Source organism: Anopheles maculipalpis, chromosome 2RL, assembly GCF_943734695.1.
Source record: "Anopheles maculipalpis chromosome 2RL, idAnoMacuDA_375_x, whole genome shotgun sequence".
NCBI lineage: Eukaryota > Metazoa > Arthropoda > Insecta > Diptera > Culicidae > Anopheles > Anopheles maculipalpis.
In genome coordinates, this window is record NC_064871.1 from 14824398 (window position 1) to 14849075 (window position 24678).

General features: G+C 41.2%; 5 protein-coding genes across 5 annotated transcripts in view; all 5 read right to left on the bottom strand.

Moving 5' to 3' along the window:
- Positions 1-24678, bottom strand: part of LOC126558780 (transcription initiation factor TFIID subunit 9) — a 406967-nt gene that overhangs the window by 281705 nt on the left and 100584 nt on the right. The window lies entirely within an intron of this gene.
- Positions 7441-9241, bottom strand: LOC126558939 (peroxisomal membrane protein 11C-like). Its single transcript, XM_050215028.1, has 4 exons — positions 9174-9241; positions 8202-8566; positions 7763-7831; positions 7441-7660 (listed from the first exon to the last, which is right to left on the bottom strand). The coding sequence occupies exons 1-4, from the start codon at positions 9231-9233 to the stop codon at positions 7441-7443; spliced, it is 714 nt and encodes a 237-aa protein (XP_050070985.1). The 5' UTR covers positions 9234-9241.
- On the bottom strand, positions 10192-11352 carry LOC126560121 (lipase 1-like). Its single transcript, XM_050216282.1, has 2 exons — positions 10636-11352; positions 10192-10569 (listed from the first exon to the last, which is right to left on the bottom strand). Exons 1-2 carry the CDS (start codon positions 11350-11352, stop codon positions 10192-10194), a joined length of 1095 nt encoding a protein of 364 aa, XP_050072239.1.
- LOC126560122 (lipase 1-like) lies at positions 11834-13966 on the bottom strand. Its single transcript, XM_050216283.1, has 3 exons — positions 13775-13966; positions 12282-12992; positions 11834-12217 (listed from the first exon to the last, which is right to left on the bottom strand). Exons 1-3 carry the CDS (start codon positions 13964-13966, stop codon positions 11834-11836), a joined length of 1287 nt encoding a protein of 428 aa, XP_050072240.1.
- LOC126560123 (uncharacterized) lies at positions 15450-20477 on the bottom strand. The gene is made up of 5 exons (XM_050216284.1): positions 19783-20477; positions 19206-19592; positions 16718-16942; positions 15928-16632; positions 15450-15848 (listed from the first exon to the last, which is right to left on the bottom strand). The coding sequence occupies exons 1-5, from the start codon at positions 20359-20361 to the stop codon at positions 15450-15452; spliced, it is 2295 nt and encodes a 764-aa protein (XP_050072241.1). The 5' UTR covers positions 20362-20477.

Sequence of the window (24678 nt, forward strand, 5' to 3'; positions counted from 1 at the left end):
TATGATCACTTTTTAAAGTGCACTCCACACAGTTTAGTGGCATAATTTTGAAACATAATCGTGTTACTTTCGATCGAATCACCAATTTCCCTACGCACAAGCCCCCCGTTAAATGATTGATGGGGAGAAGCAGGGATATTTGTTGTTTTTATCGTTGTTAAGCCTATGTAACGAATCCCAAGTGGTAGAGATCTTCTGATGGTTTGAAAATCGTTACATTATGGTGATAGGCATGCATTAAATTATTTTTTTTAATGGTAGGAGTGCTTTTTCTGCGAACATGCGCCAGTTTTAAGTGAAGGAGATATGGGAAAGGAAAACTAGAGCAACATACCGCTCTAGTGCCACCGCCAAACACAATCAAAAACATATTTTGTATGCATCTTCATGTAATTTTGCACTTTTTTACGTATGTTCGCAAACAAATGAATTGGTGAAAAGAGGTAGCGCGCAGAGCTTGATCTGATCGGTGTGTATCTAGAATTGATTGCTATTATGGTTAGGCTGATGGGTTGGCTAGGTTGGTTAGCTGGTTGCGTTAAAAAGCACTGCAGGTACAGATACAGCGCTGTATGACCTTAGTGAGGGGACGTGGAATCGTGGATCAAGTACTTACTTACACTGAATTTTGAAACCATTTTTTCTATTTATGCCGTAAATCATTTGGCGCGTTCGTTTCTTATATGTTTATTTATTCATATTTATATCAGGGTATATAGTTCATTATGCCACAATCTTTCTGCGTTATAACTTTACTACACCATTATTGTGTTGTGTACTTTCAATAGAATGAACTGTATCAAATGAATGTTAAGTTTAACCTTCTTTTTGGCTATTCTTATAGTAAAACATAATGGTGTTCAAAGGGGAAAAAACTATGTATCCTCTTTATTATTCGTTACTACTTTGCACAAATGTTTTCATTCATCTTTATAATTTAGCTATTATTTGTTTTGGGTTATAAAAATAAATTAAACAAACAAAAAGCTAATACCAAGCAAATAAAGCAATATTCGAATTTGAAACATGATATTAACTTAAATCAACACACGATGCTGTTTTAAACGAAACAATATAGCATCTTTGCTAAGTTGTACCCTAGTTCTAAAAACATCTTTCAATTTTTACATAAAATTGTTATCACAACGCATATTTATATTTGATTTTGAACTTACGTAGCATGCGTTTAGTTTTGTTTTAATCAAACGTTTTTATCCTTGTGTACGTTATACGTGGTTTTAGAGCGGCAGCAAAACCAAAATAAGCGGTGGTTTTCGTACTCACAATATGTTGTGTTCATTAATGAGTTTATTGTGCTAAAACAGCATGTAGCGCGATCAGTTGAAATTCATCTAGGGCCGTGCAGCATAATTCCTGTTTATAATTGGGTAAAAACTGAAGTATATTTTAAACGATTTTTAATGGGTAAAATCAACCGTTCTAAACGAACAAAAGTATATATACGCTCATGCTGGTGCATTGGAGGGGACCCGGTAACCAATTTAAATACGAATAAAAACGCAACCGCAGTTCATATGCCAGAACAAAATTAAATTGCATAACTTTATGCGAAAATAATGCATAAGCTATAATCGATCAATATTTAGAAGCATGTAAACGATATACACAAATGTCTATATTTTTTTACAATACCATTGTGGACATGATTCGTACTAAACTCACAAAATAGTGAACGATGTATTACAGTATAACAAATGCGACACCTACACACTGAAAATACCAATGCAATAATTAAATGAAATATTTCGATTTGTTGCAACTGGTTAGCTAGAAAGCTGTTAAGTATAAATAGCTACTTATGGTGAGACAATAATACTCATATTTCGATATGTTACATTGCGAAAGGCAAAATACTGAAACTAACTACGTTAAAACATCTAAATATGGTTCAGTTCGTCGGATAGAACTTATTTTTTTTTTTTACATTTCAAAACACTTGTTCAATCTGTCATCTGCCTAGAGTCAGGCTGAAAGCACTTTAAATTTAATTAAAGTAAAAACAATGATAATAAACGTTCTTTTTTATGTTCATGCACATAACTTATGAATTGAGATAACTAGTTTATCGGAAAACCAGAATGCAGCAGAATTGATTGTAGTTTAAAGTATAAACTATTTCCAAACATGATTAATCTCACTGCATAGACTTCAGAACGTGTATAAGGTGAAATATCGAGCTTCAATTATTTAATCGACGATTTAATGCATGGTTAATATGGTTAATATCGTATTTTGAACACTGTTGATCGTTTGGTAGTATCTATTGTATCTACCTGTTGCATATATAGCGCGAATGCAGGATGATGCATGAAGAAGAAATACAAAAACAATTACGATAATAACGTAGACTAACGAGAAATCAACTATTGTTATAGGAAAAACTTAAGCATCTTTTATCGTAATAATGATAATAATATTGTTTTTATTCATAAAGAATGGCTTAATGTGTTTTATCATATAAGAAAATTCTGAACAACAGATAGACGCATTAATATGGACGACATTCTTACCTGTGAAGAATTCGCACTCCTTTAGTATTAAAACCATTTTTTTTTGTACTATGTTTTCTGTCGTTTCTTAAAGGTTTGATATAGAACCATGTTAAATCATTACTTATAGTCTCAACTTTAAAACTCCCAGCATATGTAATAAAAGAAAAAAGTATTACACGCAAGGGAAAATAGTTCTTAGAAATCATCTGCAAATTGAAACAAGTTTATTACATAAATAACAAAATGTGCCTGGGAAAGTTGATGAAGCTATTCCATTTAACATCAAGTGTGTACGTTAAAGAAAAGTGTGATTGATTTCAGCAGATAGCAAATGAATTAGAAAGGGGGAAAGGAAGACGAAAACACGTCGATTAAACAAACAAAAACAAACACAAGAAGAAGAAACTGTACCGCAAGTTTGAACTGTAACCAAAAAGAAGGTAAGAGAAAGAGAGGAAAAGACATAAACAAAGAACGTTTGATCCGAGCGGTTAGCATAACTTGTGCAGTGTTAGTAACTCTTTTTAAATACAACTTTTTTTCTTCTTCTTTTAATCCTGTTGGAAAACTCTCCCTCAGCTTTGTAAAACTGCTTTTTGGAGTTACACAAATTGTGCAAGTCGGGAGCACAACTGTTATTTGATGAAAAATGCATTGAAATTCTCGGATTAAACCGAGTATTACTGAGAGGTATAAGAACCGAAGGGAATGGCGTGTAAACGTATATTAAGTTAGAAACATTCAGTTTAAATAGATGAACAATACTGCCCGGGAACGAAAACGGGAACGTTAATCTTTCAAACTAAATGTTTGTTTTAGACGGCGGTGTGAAAGGTTTTATTTATTTTGGTTTTTATTTTACTATTTCTTTCCATCATGTGCACTACACTAATATTTAATGTGTTTCCTGTAGCAATGTTTAAACTAAAATGTTTATATTTCAGTATGACGGCTCTCCGCCGTATTGTCCTAAACTAAAATGTTATTGGGGTTTTTATTTTATATTGTATCACTCCGCACTTTATAAATTCATTAGCAAAAATACTATTGATATTTCTTCTTATTTTTTTTTGTATGTGAAAAACACAGGAGGTGGTAAAACCATAAAGCTGGTTAAATTCTGAATCGTGTGTATTAAATTTGTATGGCCAAATCATTGGTCACATTTTAACTTTTAATGCATCCTGCAGTTGTGCACATTTTAAGAAGTTTCGTTTTCGATTGGTGAAGAGAAAGGTGTAATATGTTAGAAAATCCCCACACGATGCTTACGGAAATTAATGGCAACGTTTAAATGATGCAATAATTTCTTAGCGTAATCACAACCTTCCATTCTGATATGTTATGGTGTAAGAGGAGAATGTTCCTTTTCTTTTTTTGAGTGATTTTTTAATACAAAAATGAAAGCGGAACTTTCCTCATAACAATCAATGCAAACGACACACAAACACTCTCACATACCTTGTAGAGGTGTTAGAGAATTGTACGGAATAGTGTTTTTAAAATTAAATCTTATTTTAAATAATACCGTTTTATTACTCAAAAACTTTCACTATATAGCCAATGGAAATGGTAACACCACCCCTTAAGTGAAAGATCAACGTAAAGTGGTAGCAACCGGGTGTGCATCTGGCTTTTGATTGATGTTTTTAAACAAAGAAAAGCAAACACTAACGAACGAAACAAATACAGTTTGATCGACATTTTATGTATTTTACACTATATTCGTGTCTCGTGTGTGTGTGTGTGTGCGTGTGGTTTTATATTGTAGGCAGATAATTTTAACAGTTGCATTTTTCATCCTCTAATTTTGTCTCGTTATTTACTTAATTTATAAACAGCACGTTGTGGCAAGAAGTGTGCGAGTGTTTTTAACACATATGTTTTTATCTATTTTATATACTATTAGTGTTGTTTTGTTTGTTATTCAAGATGCATGGTGCTACAAAAAAAAAATTGAAGAAAGTTGGTTTGTTTTACAAAAAAAAGGTCGTAAAAACGAAAGCATATAAAAAAATATAGAAGAAACAATTTTTATACTCTAGTAATTTGTGCTCAATTTTAATTACAATTTTGACTAGTGTTTTTCGAGGTACACAAGAATCGAAACGCACACCACACAATCGGATCGCAAAAATTGAACAAGTTTTGAATTATTATTTCGAAACCGAAGGGACTGATGAATGAATGTGCTACTAGTGTAATTCGAAAAGCAAGAAACAAAGTCGGAACTGAAGCGAGGTGTGTTAATTTCCTGGATTTAAAGGAGAAAAGTGTAATGCAAAATACACACGCGCGTGGAGTGCACCTAATCAAGCAATAAGTAATATAAATGATAAGGATTGAGCATATGTGTGATTGTTGTGTACGGTCATATAATATACGCTTCGACGTTATATAGCCTGCTTCCGTGCTCGTGTTTGCGTGCACACATCGTGTATGAAACACGGAGAGCGATGAATAAAAACTACGCCTTTACTCGAGAAAGAATCTCGGAAACAATCATTTGAACATATATACTCGATACACAAGACTAAAAGCGTATCGTCACAAAACCTTAAAAAACGATTTATTAAATAAAATAGTAGCAAGTACACATTGTTACAGCTGGCCAGAGAAGAGCAAAATCGTAGGACCAAAACTCTATACTAAATCAAGATAAATTTAGTACATCTCCTAACCTCAGCTGCTTTAATTAATCCGGCTCCCTCATCTCTAAACGCCACTAAGCTATTGACCGTTTTTGCCGAAGCATATTACTAATGGCCCCTAAAACAATCGACAAGGAGAGAGAGAGAGAGAGAGAGAGAGAGAGAGAGAGAGAGAGAGAGAGAGAGAGAGAGAGAGTAACTTCCTTCATTCGGTACAATTTACTGTATCAAGCATAAACAAATGCTTGGATAATCATTATACTCGTAACATGGAGAAGCAAATAAAAACCACAATAAGATAAAATCAAAACATGAAATAAAAAAAAACTGGTACTGCTTTTGTGATGCGTGTGTGAGCATGAAAGGTGTACATGAAAGGAGGAAAAGAAAATTACATGAAGAAACAATTTTTAATCATTATCTAAACATTTTGATTTGTTTGAAATATTAACATAAGGTTTAAATGAGTTTCGAAATTTGCATTGAAAAATAGTGGACAATATTGAAGGTTGATGCCTACGTTTGTTGATGAATTACTCGAATCATTGCAAATTTATAAGCTGCAAATGTTTAAGGCAGGAGGTTACATAAAATACAGAAAGCACATTGTATCTATTGTGAAATCAGTCGGGATTCATGACATTGTAATGTTCTTGAATCCCTTTCCAAAAGAGGTTTGGTACTTGCATTATGTTGGAATGGTTCCCACTCGTGCGGATAATTAATTAATGATCGTTGGTTCAGTTCATCACAATTAATCGCATCGTTTAATACCAAACAAAACATCAATATCGCACCGAATTTTTTTAAGGATGAAGCTCCGATGTAATCGATTCATATAGACAAATGCTTCCTTCTTCTATTGCTATCGAATCAAAATGACATACTTCCTCCAAGAAAGAAATATGAAAAATTCAAATCGAAAACTAAACAGTAACACTATCCTGTTGTGCACAGTAACCGGTACATCCCTCGAAATCGCCCGCCAGTTAAATGGACAATATGAAAAAGACATACAGGAAAGTTTAAGCAAACATAAAGTAATGTCGGTGGAAGGTAGCGCGAATCAAACTATTCAAACCCGAACGCGTATTTAGGGCAGTGGTGTGTGTGTGTGCATCACAGATCTATAACTCAACACAATTTGAAACATTCTGAGATGGAAATGCTAGAAGAAAGGACATTAGCAAAGGCAAAAAAAAACAGACAAGGCGGTACACACAGATGACCACCAGGATTAAATGTGTGGCGGAGGTTCGCGTGAGTAGTTACTTGCCCCCGAAGTAAACGATTATTAAAGATGTATGATTTGAGTTTGCAAATCGATCAACCTGTTAAGACCAAAAGCCATTAAGGCATAGTTGATGTGACGGAACAGAAACGAGATATGCACCATAAAATGGATAATTTTTTTTAGAGATATGAAAGAGAAGTGGCAGTCGCGAAAGCATAATTCATAACTGTCTTTTTGTACGCGCGCCCCGTACTGTTTACGAGCACAGTTATGAATTGATGAACACAGAAACATTGTAGCGAAATGGGAGTGCAGCAGCAGAACTGATCAAAATGGACTTTGTATTAACGCAAAACAATAATACTGTAAACAATAACACACAAACTACCAAAAAACTACTATTTACTCCAACAAACAAGAAGAGAGGCCCCCAACGTTTCAGCAAAACGACATGTAAAAGAAAACCAATAAAAACATACAGATTTCATCGAGAATTTATCCGTGCAATGGTTGTGTTTTCTTTACGTGCGGCGACGACGTCTTCACATATAATGAATCAAAATCGAACCTTTTTAACATTCGGTAGCGATTCGAAATGTATGTGCGTCGATCGTGTCGTGTATGAATTATTCGAAATCATATTATTTAAAAATAAATGACTGTATTATATTTAAATGTGATCAGAAGTGATCCTTTATTTACAGGTCAATTTACTGACTAGTATTTATTTGCTAATTTTTTTTAACAATATTTCTATGAAAACGTGACTTAGAAAAGAATACAAAATATCGTAACAAAAATATCAACTTTTAATGAAAGACCCGCGTTAATTGGACATGTGTGTGTTTTTCATTAATCGATCCTGCGATCTCGACCTAATTACACTAATAACGCTAGCATATACCTTAAATTAAATCGTTTTCGACCAACGATAGGAAGGAAAGCTATATTAAAACTAATCAAAACAAGCAAGAAGCTGGTGGTGATACTCTCTGGAGGCAGATTTTGTGCACATCGTAGTAAAAATTGTGTCACTACTACACTAGGAACTCTGCTTAACGATTCGCTTCTTAGCGATGTATTGATAGAGACCGAGCAATGACGATATGCTTCCGATCAGTCCCACGTGCCAAGTTTGGAAACGACCGCCCCAAAGCATTCCCTGTGGCAGCGTGCTACCGGCATGGATCAGATCCAGCGACAAACGCAATATCGATATGGCCTCCATGCGCTGTTTTATCAGCAACATGCGGAATGCTTGGCTGAAAAAAAAACCGGAAACGGTTGGATCAAATGAGTTATCCATGAGTTTATCATTTCTTGGCAACAACAGGTGGGTAGGTGCGATGCGGTATAGAAGTTACCTGCTTTCGTTTTCCTTTTTATCGATGCATGATTTATGTTGTTCCATCACAGTGAAGCTCCGAATGGTCCTAGATGGGGACAAAAATAAAACCATAAAACAATTAGTATCGAACGATAAACGATAAGTATCTAAATTCGGTTAATCCTTTTGCGACGGAATTCGATTAAGCAAATGTGTCGGGTAAACCCGAACCGGAAAACTTATCTCCGTATGTTTGCAGTATCAAAATAGATAAATCGCACCTTAAGATATAAGGCACAGGGATAATGAGACGAGATAATAAAATGCACAGGCTTTCCCCTTAGTGCAAGGTTTTCGGTAAGCGATCCGGTTTGGAATTGTTTAGCACACACCCAGTGGCAGATTTAGGAGGCCTCAAAGATCATAGGCAGAATGGAAGCTCCAGGGCACCCGCCACCGCACACTAAACCACTTACTTCATCAGATTGAGGTAAATCGAAGCGACCCAGAGCATTGAGTTGATCGTGTCCCAACGGGTAGGATTTTCAACGTTCAGCAGATTGTGCTCGATCAGCCAACATATCTTGTCTACCGGATAGTAAGCATGATCGATCAAATTCGTGACGAAGCCGATCAAACCCATCCACCGGTCCGGTTCTTTGCTGCCGTATCCATAGCTCAGACTGTATGCAAGCATAGGCAAATCGTCGAACAGTCGCAGGGTGGCCCGAGTTTGTGACATTTTGGAGCTAAATATGGCCAATTTTTTTGCTCTTGTCGGATCGGACTGGGCATACAGCCCAGACGCCAGCTTGGTAGTGTAGCATAGTGTGCGAATTATCTAGAAAGAGAATGAATAAGCAAGGAAACATTTAATGAAAATATTATTACTTCATTTAATGGCATTGATAAACACATTATTTTGCTATTAGCATGCCGAAGAGAACAAAGATCGGGGGCTTATTCAATGATACATAAAAAAAAAGAATGGAATTCATTCAATATCAACTAAGTGGTTTGTGCGCTGAAGCACGCCTTCTGTTTTGCCGCGTGGAAGTAAACAAACCGGTCTGGCGTTTAAAATTGTGCTCCACTTGCTTTTGGGACGTGTTGCTTGTGCTCGATCGATCGAAAGTCGTTTTTAAGCTTTTAGAAACAAGTTTTAAATATTTCATTTTTATGATCCAATTCTGCTCAACAATCTACGTGTATTCATTCCATTCTCGTGAACAGCACAACCTCCGTGTACAAAAACCCGCAACAGGAGAGCTTATTGTTGCACGAGGGAGGATAAAAGTGAAAGTTGTTTTCAACACTGCTAATGGCACACAACAAAACATTTTATTCGACGTGGAACTTTGGGGGTGCACCGTCTTCCGGTTTGGACTGTCTAATGACCGATCGTCCGACACTCTCTTCTTAGCTTACAATTTTCCTATCATACACACCTTATCTCTGCCGGTGTATCCGTCCAGCATATCACAGATTTCGTTCAACATTTTACTCATCGTATTTAACAACACCTGGCTCAGTTACTAATATATACAACTTGCTTGGTAAAATGATATTTGCTCACTGATTTAGATTCGTGGCCTCTCCGGGAGGAGTCTGATCAAAAGAGCACTCTTATCACTTTCAATAACTTTTAACTAATCTTATCACCTATAATCCCGCACAAAACTGACAAGACGAGATATAAGATAGGTTAAAAATAGAGAAAATTATACACCGAGGCGAAAGGTTTCGTTGACTGTTCTCCGATATCAAATGTTTTGGATTAGATACCGCTGTCAATAAATTGTTATAAACAGTACCGCTGTAAACAAGCTGTCACGCTGTACGTCGATACCCAAGCAACAAACAATCGCGGTTATTCCTCATGTCAAACATAGTGACCGAAGAAGTGAAATGAATATTTTGATCCTTCGATTACAATCGATGAGATCGTTGATCACAATACGGTACTGGACCGTCATAATTAATTATAAATAAATAACCCTTTTTTCGTGGAATAACAGGACGGAGGATGGAGGAATCGAAATGAAGTGTTGGACAAAATGATGCGCGGTCCAATGGTATGCGGAACGCCCCTATCAGCTCAGGAATGCCCGAGTTACAAGGCATTTGCTCCATGCTCTCCATGTCCTAGTTTTCAAGGCATTTGTTTCATGTATTTTTGTTTACTTGCGGGGTTGGGAGGGGTGCCATTGCCAAACTGAACCGAGCCACCCGTAGATCTTCACAGGCGAGGTTCGTACTGCTCTGACGGAGATGGAAGTTTGGTGGATGATGGATATATTTATGCAAATATAATATATTATTCAAACAAATATATTTGATTTTATGTTTTATTTTAACTATTACAGGACACTAGAACAGAGGAACTCCTTTATAAAAGTTCACCAAATCCCTAACAGCTTCGGCTTATCAGATGCCTTATTAAGAGTGATCGTTTCAGTTTTCCTTTCATTGTTGGGCATTTTGGCGCGCATCATTTCGAAGATTAAGCAAAATTTTACTATACAATGTTGCCTTGACGCGTTTAGCAATTAAAAAATCAATATGTGTAAATTTTTTACCACCAACCGCTCGAATTTCGCGAACATTTGGCAGTACCGCTGCAAACCGTAGCACATTTTTCGGATGAACAATCCAATCGTTTAACCCGTAGTAGATGTGTACCGGAACGACCGATAGCGAAAGATTGTACGGCTTAACGATACGATCCGCGTTTTCCTCTTGGTACGGTCGAAAGATACCGGACTGTATAATCTGGTTGTAGTGCTTTGGTTCCTTCACGGAAGCTCCAGCCGGACAGTGACCCATCATAACCTGAACCGCATTCTTTTGGGAGATAGTAGGATTATTTAAGTTTTTTTTTTTTCAACATCTTGGCCATACCAAACTTACCATGTCAATCGATTCCGAGTTGGGACCGAACAGATTTTCAAACAACACAACACACGGATTCCTTTTTGCAAACGGTGGACACATGGTTTGCATGAAACCGTTTTGCTGTTCGGACCATTTTAACAGCTCACCCATTTTGGTACTTTTCGATATGGAAATCAGAAGCGGTGAGTTGTTGGATAGTGAAAGTAACAGTGGACTACGCACTTTATCCAGCAGTACGGCAGGTGCCATCGTGTGGGCCAAACGAATCTTACTGTTGTACTGTGGGAGGCTGCTGGTCATTGTGTAGTACACCGTAGCACCTTCCGAGTAGCCGATGAAGTAGATCTGCTGGGAGGGGGTTTGCGTTTGGTTCAGTATAAAGTCGATCATGGCCGGAACATCGTAAATGCCCTTTTCGTGCCAGGAGAAGTTCCAAAATTCCACCTGGTTTGGAGACATTCGCAGGTGCTGGCGAGAGTAGCGATTGCCGCGAGTATTTCCAAGCCACACGTCATAGCCAGCGTTGGCCAGCTGATAGGCGAGTGCATCTTCCGGTCCGCTCAGGACCCAGTCGGCCGAACTGCCCAGCAAACCGTGAACGATCAGTATCGGCAAGAGGTTTGGATCGGGACCTTCCTTTCGTGCTAAACGATGCACACCCAGCTGATAACCGTCGACAGTCGGGACCGTATAGGCTTGGCCCCGGAAGCCGTACTTGTTTATTAGTTCCATCTAACAAAGAAAGCATTTCTGTATGCTTGATGGTCGCAAAACTCATTACGCGCTGTTTTGGGTGATATTAATACTCACAGTTGTAAGTTGGCCATCGATTGCTTCTATCAGAAATTTGCCTTTGACCGAATCGGCTAGTATCCAAACCATAAGTAATATGTGGGAGTATTGTCGCATTGAAAATTTGGCTTATTCTACAAACCGTGAGTGTGTAAAGATTTTATTCAACTAAAACTCCAACAATGCATCGGATGGAGATGATGAAGACATCGCATCAGTACACTTATCATGCCATATGCATCAGTAATTAAACTGAAATCGTGTCGGATTTCGATTTAATTGTGGAATTAAACTGTTTTGTGTGCAGTCAAGCACATCGAACATTTACTCACATGGTTAGTGGATTTATTCTCTAAAACCTTGCTTTATTTGTGTGATCCTTAACACCTAGACCTAACATTTGTTGAACAGTCTTCAAGCTTCAGCTCGCCTCAGGCAGCTGATTGAGAATCTTCTCGTACACAAGTGCTCGTACACGTTTCGCCGTCACAAAATCAAGATGGTTAAAATGTGGATCTTCTACGGCGCTCTTGAACACTAGATTTGGCAGCTCATTCGCTAACCGTATCACATTGGCTGGATCTACCATCCAATCGTTTAGTCCGTAAAATATTACGACCGGCGCTGTAACGGTGGTCAAATTGTAACTCGGTGGATTCTCCCGTCCGTAGTGAGCGAGATTCTGCTCCTTTCGCTCGTAGTCAAACTGCTGAAAGCGTCCACTAAGGTTCAGCTGGGCAAAGTGTAGCAACTGTTTGCTCGACGCTCCCGATGGATTGTGACCGGCAACGATGTGTTGGGCTAGCTAATAAATGGAGAGAAAATTTATTGTATTTGAAATAGGACAAAGAGTAAATTTGACATCTTACCCGATCCGTTCCGTTGGGATTAGGACCTACTAGCTGTTCCACCAATTGGACGCAAATGCTCCTCGTCTTCCATGCCGGACAGAGTGTCCTTTGCAGTGCGTACTGTGCCTTATTGTGGGGCAATACTTGCCACAGTCCCATCGTGTCCAGGAAACACTTGACGGCGGCACTGTTTACCGCCAGCCATCGAAAGATCGGACTACGCACGTGCTCCACATAGACAGCCGGCGAGAGAGCGTACATGCGGACGATTTTCTCATTGTACGCTGGTCGACTGGAAGCCATCACGAAGAATACGGTCGTACCTTGCGAATATCCGATGTAATGCAGACGGCTCACACCAGTTACGTGCAGGATGTGATCGATCGTGGCCGGTAGATCGTAATAACCCATCTCGTGCCAGCTGTAGTCCCAGTAGGACCGTGAGTCTGGCGACATTCTAGTGTGCCGACGAGAGTATCGATTACCGCGCAGATCTGCCAGCCACACATCGTAACCGTGGTCGGCGAGCAGATAGGCAAGGCTATTGTTGGGCCCAATGATAAGAAAGTCAGCTGAACTGGCAAACAATCCGTGGACTAGCAGAACCGGAGGGGAACGGTTGGTTGAATTAGCCTTGGAGGGAATTCTCGTTAACGCTAGAACGTATCCGTCGTCGGTGATGACTTCGTGCTGTTCTATTGGGTATCCATATTTACGGATCAGTTCGGGCTAGTGTAAAAAAACGGAAATATACAAAAATAAATTGTTCAAACTAAAAAATAAAGCCTGAAATACATTGATTTGTACAGATTTTTTAAATTTTTGATTGAGATTCATTTGTGACAATAACGCACAAAAGACCTGTTGTGCGTTATTATAACAAGGTAGAAGGCGGCCCTTAATTTTGAATTCAAAAGCTGACTCCGCCGAGGCTAGCTGGTTCCAACCCCCTTTCCTAGCTTATTCGAATCGACTTTCAGAACATTACAGTTGTAACAATTGTCTGCGATTGCAATCACAAGAGGGTTGTTCAAATTCTCAGCGATTCAAATCATTCTGGCGACTAGCAACTCCTTTAGAGGGAATTTAATTATAAGAACTCCCAGCTCAGTTGTAAACACTCTTTGCGGTTCGAATCACAAAACAGTTCATCACAAAGAATTCACTAAAATCATTCAGTAGCAGGATGTATTTCACTCATCCTCTCTTACTCAGTACACACAACACTACTTCGAATCCCGATCACGCCTATACCATTCCCTTTCGGAATCCGGATTCTTCTTCCTGGTCCGTACTTATCCTGACCCTGAGAAATGCTGAAGGATTTCTTTATCTATTTCCTGCATTGATCCGGATCCGGTTTCTAGTTCCCATCACTACACTAAACTTATTAAGATCACAAAAGTTTCCTCAAATCCTTTTTTTCTAGTAAGCACACGTTTGTTTATAATACTGAATTCAGTTTATAATATACGCCATTACGATCACCAACACGTGCCCTTTACACTCACCGTTTCCAGCATACCATCCTCTTCATCGATTGCAAAAACACTCTCGTAACCGCCGAAAGTAATACGTGCTTCACCGGCCACCATTGGAAGCACCATTAAACCGAGAACCAAAACCCATCGTACGATAGAACTAGAAGCTTTTCTATGGAACACACTCCGCCCGAACGGATTGCCGTATCGAACTACAGCCATTTCGGCACTGAAACGATACGCGAGCTTGCTGCTGCACTTTCTTCAGCTGGATGCAGAGGTAATGCAGTCGTTGCTGCCGTTGCAGTTCCAGTGGCAACCACGCGCGGTGTGCGTCATGGTCAAGGTGAACGAGCGGGAGAGATCGGTTGTCCTTTGCCTTGACTCTTTGCTAGATTATATCCGATCGGAGGCTGCAAGCGTAAGTTAGTTATTGCGCTTGCCCTGTTCCGCGTGCGAATGTTGCAGTGCATGTGGTGGCTGCTGTCATCAGTACTTTAATTTGTCACTGAAGATACATTAAGCTGTGATAAGAGTTGTGATGTTTGTGGCGTTGTTTGAGGTCAAGCGTGTTCAAGAGTTATTTGATCATTCTGTATGATTTGAATAATTTTTATTATAAGATTTTAATTTGATCTAAAAAACTCTTAAAGTAGTTGTACTATCGACAAACAAAGTTAAAAAAAAAATCCAAATATTTACAAACATATTATAATAACCATCCAAAGGGATGAAACAATCGTTTCACACCGATCCACATACCCTATTGTACTATCACAGTGCAGCAGCGAACTTAATTATATTGTGTAAAACACATTCCAATCCTCCAAACCCCGTCGTAATTTTCCCCAACGTAATGTGCTGTCGATATAAATCGATTTTGTTCGTAGGAATTTAAATCAACATTCCACCATCATTAGCTCTCATCGCTTTAAAACACGTACTTGCTTGCCATTTTCTCCCAATTCTTACGACAGTTTAGCACGTTTCCAACTTGGAGGGGAATCAGGGAGGCAAACAACACTGAGACGCAAGTTGGTGTACATGGAGAAGACGATGAGCGTAAATCATACCTTACCGATTGTTATCTCAGCGCTAATATCGCTGTGCGAATGCAAATATAGATGTGGCCGGGTGGGTGGGTCTTACCTGCCGTCCGTATGCACTAGGCAACGGCAAATCAAATTGTGAACCTGCGAACTGACTGATGCCCATTATCTAATCACACCAATTGATTGTGGAAGATGGGTGGACTGCGATATAGACGGTCCGATTAGAAGGAAGTAGCAACCGATTGCTGGGCGGGGTACGTGTCTAGCGTAGGATACAGATGATGATGATTGCAGGTTGAAAGTTCAGCTCAATTCCGGTCCGGTGCGACTGTTTGCATGCGGCATCTGTTGCCATTCTAAATTGATCGGCTTGTTCGGCTTTAGAGGTATGATTAGATCATGACCAGAAAGCGCATTTCCTGATGGGATGAGATGATTGCTTATGAGAAATTTTTTGAAAGATCTGGATAATCTTGGGTGAAAGTTTCGACAGTATTAGCTAGTGCACTATCAACGTTACGGAGAAATCTAGAATTCCTATTACATCTACTTTTAACCTACTGCTATTTAGTAATGTTCGCTAGATCAACGTGGTTCTCAAATGTTTGGTTAAAGTTTAAGTTGACGTGGCCCTTACCTAACGCTACACATGATCATACGCTTGTAGTCGATCGCTCACGTTGCTCTAGGTCGCGTAGTATACGTTCGTACACCATTGCGCGTGCATTTTTGGCCATCGTAAAATCGAGATGATTAAAGTTAGCATCCTCCACCAAGTACATCGTCGGTGGCTTCGGTAGTAGCTTAGAAAACCGTACTACATCCCGTGGATCTATCAACCAATCATTGACGGCATAAAAAATCGTAACCGGAGCAGTAGCAGCACTAAGATTGTACGCCGGAGGATTCCAGTGGCTGTATCGTTCGGTGTTATTGCGTCGACCATAGTCAAACTGCCGAAACTTACCGGAACGCTGGAGCTGTGCATAGTGAAGCAACTGCTTGACGGAAGCTCCTGCTGGATCGTGCCCGGTAAGTACCTGCATTGCCATCTGAGTGGAAAGATCACAGTAGAAGATGTAAATCGCCGCATGTCCGAATTGATTCAAATATTAGATGCACACTACTAACCATGTCCGTCATATCCGGGTTCGGGCCCACCGTCATACTCACAACCTGCATACATATGTTGTCCGGATCGTTCACCGGGCAAAGTATGCGTGACATCTCGTACTGGCCATCCGAATGGGGCAGAAACTGTTGCACCCCGAACGCATCGAACAGATCCTTCAGGGCAAACACGTGCTGCAGCAACCACCGGACCGGTGGACTTCGTACACGCTTCAAACAAACGGCCGGTGACAGTGCGTACATGTGAGCAATCTTTTCGTTGTACTCGGGTCTGCTGGAAGCCATCACGAAGTACACGGTTGTGCCCTGCGAGTGTCCAATGTAGTCTAGCTGTCGAGCACCGGTCTGGCGGAGGATGTAATCGATCGCAGCCGGCAGATCGTAGTAACCCATCTCGTGCCAGCTAAAGTCCCAGTATTCTGGCGAACTGATGTTTAGGCGCGTGTGGCCTTGCGAGTATCGATTGCCTCGCATATCCGCTAGCCACACATCGTAGTCGCGATCGGCCAGTAGGTACGCGAGGCTGTTGTTCGGTCCGATAATCAGGAAATCGCCCGAGCTGGCGAGCAGACCGTGCACTAGTAGCAGCGGTGTTTGGTGGCGGCGCTTTCTGGGTGGAATTCGGGTTAGGGAAATTATGTATCCGTCTGCACCCGTCGCCTGGTGACTTTCGACTGGATAGCCGTACTTGGTAATGAGCTCCGGCTGCAAATAAATAATTTAACACGTCATTTTTAAGGTTAGTCACAGCACTTTCCCTTCAAATTAATACTAATCTCACTATTCTTACCGTACGCAAGGCACCATCCTCGACCTCAATCGCAAAATAGCTACCAACATCGTTGACATCCCTGGGACGTTGCCGGCTGGATGCTGCTTCCGTGCTTTGGAATATTGCTCCAAACGATAGCAGCACGATCGATGACAACAGCACGATCGTCAGCTGCCCGGCACTAGAGCCACGGCTTACAATCGTACGTTCTATCGAGTCGGATGCCATTCTACTACTGACAGGCTAGTACGATCGGAAGGAGAACAGCTTTACTAGACGCGCGCGTCTAACGATTCTAATCTAATATACCCACGCCTATCATCATCCCGTGATCGTTGCGGACGCGCGCACCGAGGTTCTCACGAGTGGAACATGAAATTCTAGTGCGCTATCGAAGGGTTACAATACTGTACTCTGAGTGTGAGCAGCAGGCATGTATTAGAGAGTAAATACATCTACATACTGGGGACAGAGAAAAGCTGCAGTACCTTTTAAAAGTGCAATGTACTGTTTGCTGCGTGCTATCGTTATGAATCGATGAAAAATTTAGTACCGGGAGAATTAAGATGCGGCGTCCCATTGAGCAATACACCCTAGAACATTCGATTTTTCTACATTGTTTTTTTGCATTGGAACTGCAATGGTTGTGCGCAGGAGCTTCTCCTTGTGCAAAATGCGTTTTCTCTCCGGTGCAAGTCAAGGCGAACCGATCGGAAAGAGCCTTGCTTCTTAAGGTAACAATCCCGATCCGGTCAACGTGTTGATGATACGATTTGTCCTTGATAATGTCACGATCGTTGCTAATGTAAGTTTTCATGCATACCCGCCTATTTCAGTTATTATTTCTTTAATACTGTAAGTGTTATGTACGTTTATTTTAAGTTTTATAACATTAATTTTGTGACGACAGTTAAAGGGTAACATCGTACCAAGCCGAGGATTTTAAAAAAATACGTCACAAACTCTTTGCTAACAGCGAGAAAGTTAGCTTTCAAAGCTTTGGCAATCTTTCAATGTAGAGCTTTCGTCGATCGACCGTTCGAGCACACTGCTCGAAAACGTGTAGCAGTTTCAAATTCAATTCTCACTCCTACCGATATACTATCCAATGTGCACGTGTTTACTTTTTTTTTCATAAATGTGGTCACCGTGGGTCATTAACCTCAAATATAGAGTAACATATTTTCATGATACAATAATTTACGGCAAATTATCGTGGCGCATAATTTGCCATGAAGATTTGCTGAGTAGCTTTATTTGTTCGAACACACATTATTAATAAACTTGGCACAACGATGAACTCCAATAATTGCTGATGGCGGGTTGAATACTGACACATCGTAGTATAACCAAGATTAAGAGATCTTTCTTGGGCCACCCACAGAGGTGGATTTTCCTATAAGTAGCTGGCGATTAGTCATAGGACCTTCAGGCATTTAGAGGGAGAGGAAATGAGAATGTAGTACCAAAGAAAAACTGTAAGATGTTTACGTTCGTTGCACTTCTTTATTTTCAAATATAATACCAGTTTTGTTCGGACAAAGTCCAGTAACATTGTTCGCTGCATACAAAGCTGCTGCTATCTATGCGCTGCTAAAGCTAAAATATTACATAAAATACAACACAAAAACATATTCTAATTTTAACCCCGTATTTATGACCTTCAACAGTATTCTCAACGGATCGATTCCATCCTGTCATTCGTATCATAAGCGTTCACTGCAGATACCGGTTATGAATGAACCGCATACCGGTACCCCATGTTCCGGCAAAAAAAAAAATGATACAATACATGACAAGGACCGCACGAGTAGTTCATCGACACGCCCGTAATAATCCTCTCACCGGCTTTTCATTTCACTAATCGGTCACACAAACAATGCAGAGGTCAGAGGCGGCGGATTTTCGGACAGATTTGTGGCACAATGTTTGACAACTTCCGACAGCTGGTGGAATTTGGTGATGAAGTTTAAGGCCACTTATAGCTGATTGTATCGCGTAACCCTGTGCATTGAAGTAATTAATTAATCACACCGCAGGTTTTAGCTGCTGAATGATGAATTAAATAATTTTTTCCCCTTGTACATCACCACAATCAATCATCACAGTGAGCAAGCGTTGGTCTGGGATGCAATGTGGAAACGGTGGTACCTTGATTTGGGGGTATCATCTTACAAACTAAGTAGCTGCAGCAGCAATCACACAAACCACCACTATCTTCCAATCGACTCTTACAGCTCACAAACAGTGATTAGCTGCTACAAATGGCAGTTATTAGACGTGTGGTGCATTCATGTTGCGCACCGAGTAATAGGTAACTGAGTAATGGTTTCGAACCACTCACACCTTCCACTCATTAGAGGGTGCAAAAGCTCGGTTGGGAATTCTCCAACGATTAATGCCCTAATGATTATCCGTCTTGTGTGTGTGTGTGTTTGGTCTGAATCAGATCCGAAAACTTCCCGGAAACATAGCTCTTGGAGTGTCTCATTTAAAGATGGTGCACCGTACCGTCGTACTGGTCGAGTTCCTGCAGCAAAATTGAATTCAACAAACGGGCCGAATTCTTGGCCAGTATGAAGTCACTGTGGGTGAAACGTCGGTCGGCGATCTGATGAACGGCGGCTAGATTCGGTACTTCCTCGGCTAGCTGCAGAGCATCGCGGAAGTTAACTACATGATCGTTTAGTCCGTAGTACACTACGACCGGGATAGTGGCAAGGGTGAGATTGTACAGCGGGGCGTCCACTGCTGTTGTGGGAAGTGCATGCCGTGCCATTTGTAGCGGACTATACTTAGCAAACCGCGAGGTACGGATAATCTGTGAGAAGTGATGCAGTTGGCGTAGGGATGCTCCTGCCGGAAAGTGACCCAGGAAGATTCTCAGCATCTTCTGCAATGATGAGAAGAGAGAGATTTGTGTGTAATCTTTATGTAGGAAAAACAAACCCAACACGTTAACTTGGCGCCGATTGTGATCGACTGTCAACCGGTAGTTTTAACACCAGCCATATGATCAGCCATCAACGTGTTAAATTTCCATTCGAAACCCACAACACTCGCAACCACACACGCACACTTACATCGTCCACTTGCGGTGGATTCTTGCCCGCCACATCGTACAGCAACTCCCGGCACACGGTCACATTCGCATCGGGACATACGATCTTTACCAACGGTGCGATGAATCGGTTGTTCGGTAGAATCTCGTGCCGACCGGCTGCATCGAGTGCCACCACCAGTGGATCAGCCAGGTGCACAAACGTACGCACGATGCGTCCCTCGAGCCGATACATGTAGACGGACGGCGAGATGGCCTGCATATCGATCAGCTTCGCATTGTACTCCGGCCTTTCCGACAGCAGCACAAACAGCACCATTGTCCCCTGCGAAAAGCCCACGTAATGTAACCGAGGTTGACCAGTCACGGCCAGTACGTGGTCAATCAGCGCTGGCACATCGTACAGGCCTATCTCGTGCCAGGAAAAGTTCCAAAATTCGGCCGACCGGTCCGGATCGAAGTGGGTGTGTTTGCGTGAGTAGCGCGTACCACGTGCGTTGCCCATCCACACGTCGTAACCGGCGTCGGCAAGCAGGTAGCCAAGGGCACGCCCCGGACCCATTAGTACCCAATCGGCACAGCTGCTCAGCAGCGAGTGCATCAGGAAGATGGGTGCATTGCGGTAGGGGCGTTGGGTTGGTTTACCGGATGCGGATCTGCGTCCCGGGATGCGGTAGAGGTCGAGCAAGTAGCCATCCTCGGTTTGCACTTCGTGGATCTCGATCTCGTAGCCGTACTTCCAAATAAGTTGTGGCTAAGGCAAAAGAAAAGGTTGACCGATTAGGGCGGTAAGTTGAGGACTAAACGATTTAACAGTTTGATTTTGTAATATACATCTACAGGATCTTAACACATATCAAATTAGCACACGATTTGATTGTTCTCTATTATCCAATCAATAATACACTTTTGATGCTAATTGTGTAGGAAATGTTCACAGTAATTAATCACACTGTCTCGATCGATTACTATAGTCAGGCTGATTTGCTAAGATCAAACTCCACGCGAGTGCAACCGTCGAAGCTTCAGATGAGCTCTTGTCCTGTTTAACATTTGCATTTACATTTGTTATCATCCAGTTATCCAGCTCTCGTCTTAAGCTTGATCGTCTGACGACTGACTCTGATCGACTAACAAGAAGAACAAAATAAATAAATAACACGCAATTTTATATCGTCAAACTAAATTAAACTAGCTTAAACAAAATTGGACATTATTTTCAAAAGAGCCTTAGGGATTCACCATCTTTAGTTGAGGGTCATTTAAGCCTAAATTTGTACAGCTTTGTGCTTAAAGTCCTTCTACTATCTGAAGCCTGAAAGTTAATCTTTTCAAGGATCGACGGGTCGTCAATATCATCATTCAATCTTTTCAGTGCGAGCGGTTCTAGTCCAAATACGATAAAACAAAATACGCGTTAGATCCTTAAAATCTTTGGGAACATGTAATATAATACCGGATCATAGGCTCACATTGGTTTGCAACAGTTAATTTTCTATCCAAAATGACACCCAAGTCACAAACTACATTAGTACGGGGGACACAGTAGGTATTCAAATTCAATAGATCGATTTCTTACTTGAAAACTTTATCACTGTGGATTTGTTAATCTTTTGGAGTCTATGGCAATCGGTAGGCTCCGAGATCTTTAAATCGTCTGCATATAAAAGCTTTTCATAGTCTGTGATGGCATACACTTTTTTGTTAGGAAATATGGCAAACAGTAAAGGACCTAAGATATTGTCTTGTGAGACTCCAGCAGTACTCCAACAGCCTCTGCTATAATCGACGGCTTAAATATCTGAACATTTATTTTACAAATGCTTTCTTAACACCATATTTCACCGGCTTTGCAGCGAACTTATACACGACACGACGTGACGCACGACGTTCCTGATGTTATCTTTTTCAACTCTCTTGCTTGTCATACAAGCTCCAGTGTCTGTCACGGTGATCATTCTCAACAGACGGCTCACTGGGGTGTATAACGCATAGCACAACATTATTGATGATCACTTCAACGATCGTTGGCACAGGCAGGATAATCGCAAGATCACTCGTACATCAACACTTCACACTTCATATCGATAGGGTCCTGAACAACCCTACACTTACCACCGTAAGATACGCATCACCATCCTGCACCTTAAACGGTGGATCCTCCTCAACCAGCACCTCGTTCTCCTCTCTGCTTCCGTGTCGTCGTTCCGGTTGATAGTAATGGGCTGAAAGCAGCATCGGAAACATTAACAGCAACACCGGTCGTCGCATCATCTTTTCGACGTTGTACGCCTTCCGTCGGCCACTACCTTTGCCCTGGTTGGTAGAATCGGTGCCTCAGAACGATCCTTACGCGACCACTATCGCAATAGAACTAATCGTCTAACGATCGCGAAACGTTACCGGTAGCGCATGCTAATATGCTACCAAACACAATAATTGCCATCTTGTGTCGTGCACGTCTCACACAATGGGCTTACCACCTTAGACACACACACAGCACACCAGAAATCGTTCACCGTTCTCTTCTCGCGCGACTTGTCACGCTTCGAGTTCGGGTTTGCTGTTCGCGCGCTCCGGTCGTTTAGCAGCGCGGGGTAGCTTTAGTGCTGCCGGTGGAAATTCGCAGCATTCGGATGGGGTGCCGAACGAGCCAGGATATTAAGCGTGTTGTTCTATTGGGTATGTAATTTTATCCAGTTTTTGTAGTACCGTTAGCATCTACTGGATGAGGATTGTTAAATACCTGCGATAAATAGGTCAAAGGTAAGCAGCTTGAAGCATAACCTCATATTAGAATATATTAGACCTAATGAGGTATTATTAGTGGTTTGATTTGGTTACTCACTGGAATGCATCGAATGCGTTAATTATTCTACTAATATTGTTAAATAAGGATGGAACCGGTTAGTGGAATTATATTTTATAACAAAAAAGTTTGAACAAAAAACAAGGTAATATTAAATCAACAGCTAACAGCTAACTGAATATGCTATCAGTGGAGTGTTTATAAGCTTAACCAATTTAATTGTTTTACCAACAAATTATTTTGGCAACAAAAAATTAGCCACCGTTCAGCCTTGGTCAGTTCAATGTTAGCCGCATACAGCAAATGTTTACTTTTTCACACACTCAAAACACTCAAACGATGGAATGGAAACGTTTGCAGACCCGCGGTCTAGTGCGATAAGAAAAAACACAAATGAACAGATACAAATAATAAAATTGACATAAATAAACAGGGACCAGCAATAATTGTTTAAAGCATTTCTGCTTCTTGTATACTTCAGGTGCTGAGTTTTGCGCCGATCCTTTAACCCTCTAGATTACCTCATTCGGTATGACACTTGCAGACCCAAACAGATCGCGTGTGTGTGTGATTGAAATGTGAAATCTTGACGTACACCATCTAGACCCCGAGCGATAGATCCCAGCCTCAACGGTTCAAATGTAATCAAACCAGTAGCCAAGGGAAGCCGCTGGGGAAGGGTGAACTGATTAGCCTGGACCGGGGGACGGATTCGCAGAACCTGGGTGACCTTAATTAGCGCTCGGATCAATCCCAACCTAGCCCAACCGGACGACGAACCAAAGCGGGAGGGGGCACGGTTTCTGATTATAGGTCACCCCGTAAGGGCACTCGGTGGCCTGGTCGGTTGCTGCAGCGAAACACACATAGAAAGAGTACGAGAGCAGGAGGAGTGAAAGGGAAGGTATCGAATGCTCCACTCGAAATGGCCGAAGAAAGAGCGCAAGCGTGAATCACGTGCGTTTCTTCTGCCGACCTCGCCGGCCAACTCTATGCTCGATTAACAAGCAGCACGGCAGAGCCATCAGCTAATGTTCGGACTCCGAAAACCGCGCATGCCATTATTGATTTAAAGGTAATAATTGAAACAGAAAAAATTATCACCCAATGGAAGCGATCGAACAGTTGGCGCACGCGACACACGCAAAAGGTGAGCTTGAGTTTTTCGGCTGCTGCCATTGTCCGGGAGGGATAATTATTGGAAGAAAACTGCTCAAAATCAATCGATCTGTCTGCAAGACAACACACTGACCGTACACCAATTATCCTTTTAGAATTCTTTTAGGCCGAAGGGCATATTGGAAGCGATGAGAGGCATCCGAGACACGATCCTTGCACACTTTACACTTTGCGCGGTGTGCTCCAGCCCCTTTTAATCGATCACGCTCGATTCTAGGCTCGCTTTTGGAAGGAAACAATTGCACACTGCTAATAGCATCACATTACACTACCGGAAGGTTTCGCAATCACTTTCGACAAATGGGGGGGTTTTTTTTTTTCGTGGATTCTACTTTCGGAACCGCGCGGTCTGTGTTCCGGGCAACGAAGAAAATGCGCCACGCAAGGTCGTCTCGTGCCATCGGTCACGTGAAACAATAAAACGGCGATGGTCAGCATATGCTACCAGCATGTGGCACACACATACAATTCGCACATTCGAAAATGGATCGATTGTAGGAAAATTTGGTAGGAAATGAAGGGCCACGCGGTACTCTTTACAGGTTGACAGGTTAAACTACACCATAAGAATGCGTTGATTGGTGACGGTTTTTTGGTGTGATGGGGTTGTGATCTACGCACCGGTAGAGTAACAGGTCATTGCTATCGGTTCTGCTTGGCTTAAGCAACAGATAGGCACGTTTTCTTTGTTGGTTTCGTTTGCACGCACCTTTATGATAGTAACAGGCAGGTAGTATCAATCAAAAATAGCTCGATGAAACGTGCTGACGCGTGTAAAAATGTATTATTCATTTGTTTGTTTTTCCATTCTTTGTTTAATATCTAATTTTAGCTCAAAATATAGCAAACTATGTACGAGCAGTTATGGGAGACGGATTATAAGGAAATTTAAAATTGATTTGCGAGGGCGGCTCGGCTGGTGAGATGATA

Excerpts from the sequence above, each read along its gene's own strand:
- LOC126560123 (XM_050216284.1), bottom strand. The coding sequence starts at position 20,361 with ATGCACTCGCTGCTGAGCAGCTGTGCCGATTGGGTACTAATGGGTCCG. Across the intron at positions 19,593-19,782 it reads ATCCACCGCAAGTGGACGAT|AAGATGCTGAGAATCTTCCT; the intron begins GTAAGTGTGCGT and ends TCATCATTGCAG. Across the intron at positions 16,633-16,717 it reads AGGATGGTGCCTTGCGTACG|CCGGAGCTCATTACCAAGTA; the intron begins GTAAGAATAGTG and ends ATTTATTTGCAG.
- LOC126560122 (XM_050216283.1), bottom strand. The coding sequence starts at position 13,966 with ATGGCTGTAGTTCGATACGGCAATCCGTTCGGGCGGAGTGTGTTCCAT. Across the intron at positions 12,993-13,774 it reads AGGATGGTATGCTGGAAACG|CCCGAACTGATCCGTAAATA; the intron begins GTGAGTGTAAAG and ends TTTTTACACTAG. Across the intron at positions 12,218-12,281 it reads ATCCCAACGGAACGGATCGG|CTAGCCCAACACATCGTTGC; the intron begins GTAAGATGTCAA and ends TCCATTTATTAG.
- LOC126558939 (XM_050215028.1), bottom strand. The coding sequence starts at position 9,233 with ATGAGTAAAATGTTGAACGAAATCTGTGATATGCTGGACGGATACACC. Across the intron at positions 8,567-9,173 it reads GATACACCGGCAGAGATAAG|ATAATTCGCACACTATGCTA; the intron begins GTGTGTATGATA and ends TTCTCTTTCTAG. Across the intron at positions 7,832-8,201 it reads ATTTACCTCAATCTGATGAA|GACCATTCGGAGCTTCACTG; the intron begins GTAAGTGGTTTA and ends GTCCCCATCTAG.
- LOC126560121 (XM_050216282.1), bottom strand. The coding sequence starts at position 11,352 with ATGGAACTAATAAACAAGTACGGCTTCCGGGGCCAAGCCTATACGGTC. Across the intron at positions 10,570-10,635 it reads ACTCGGAATCGATTGACATG|AATGCGGTTCAGGTTATGAT; the intron begins GTAAGTTTGGTA and ends ATCTCCCAAAAG.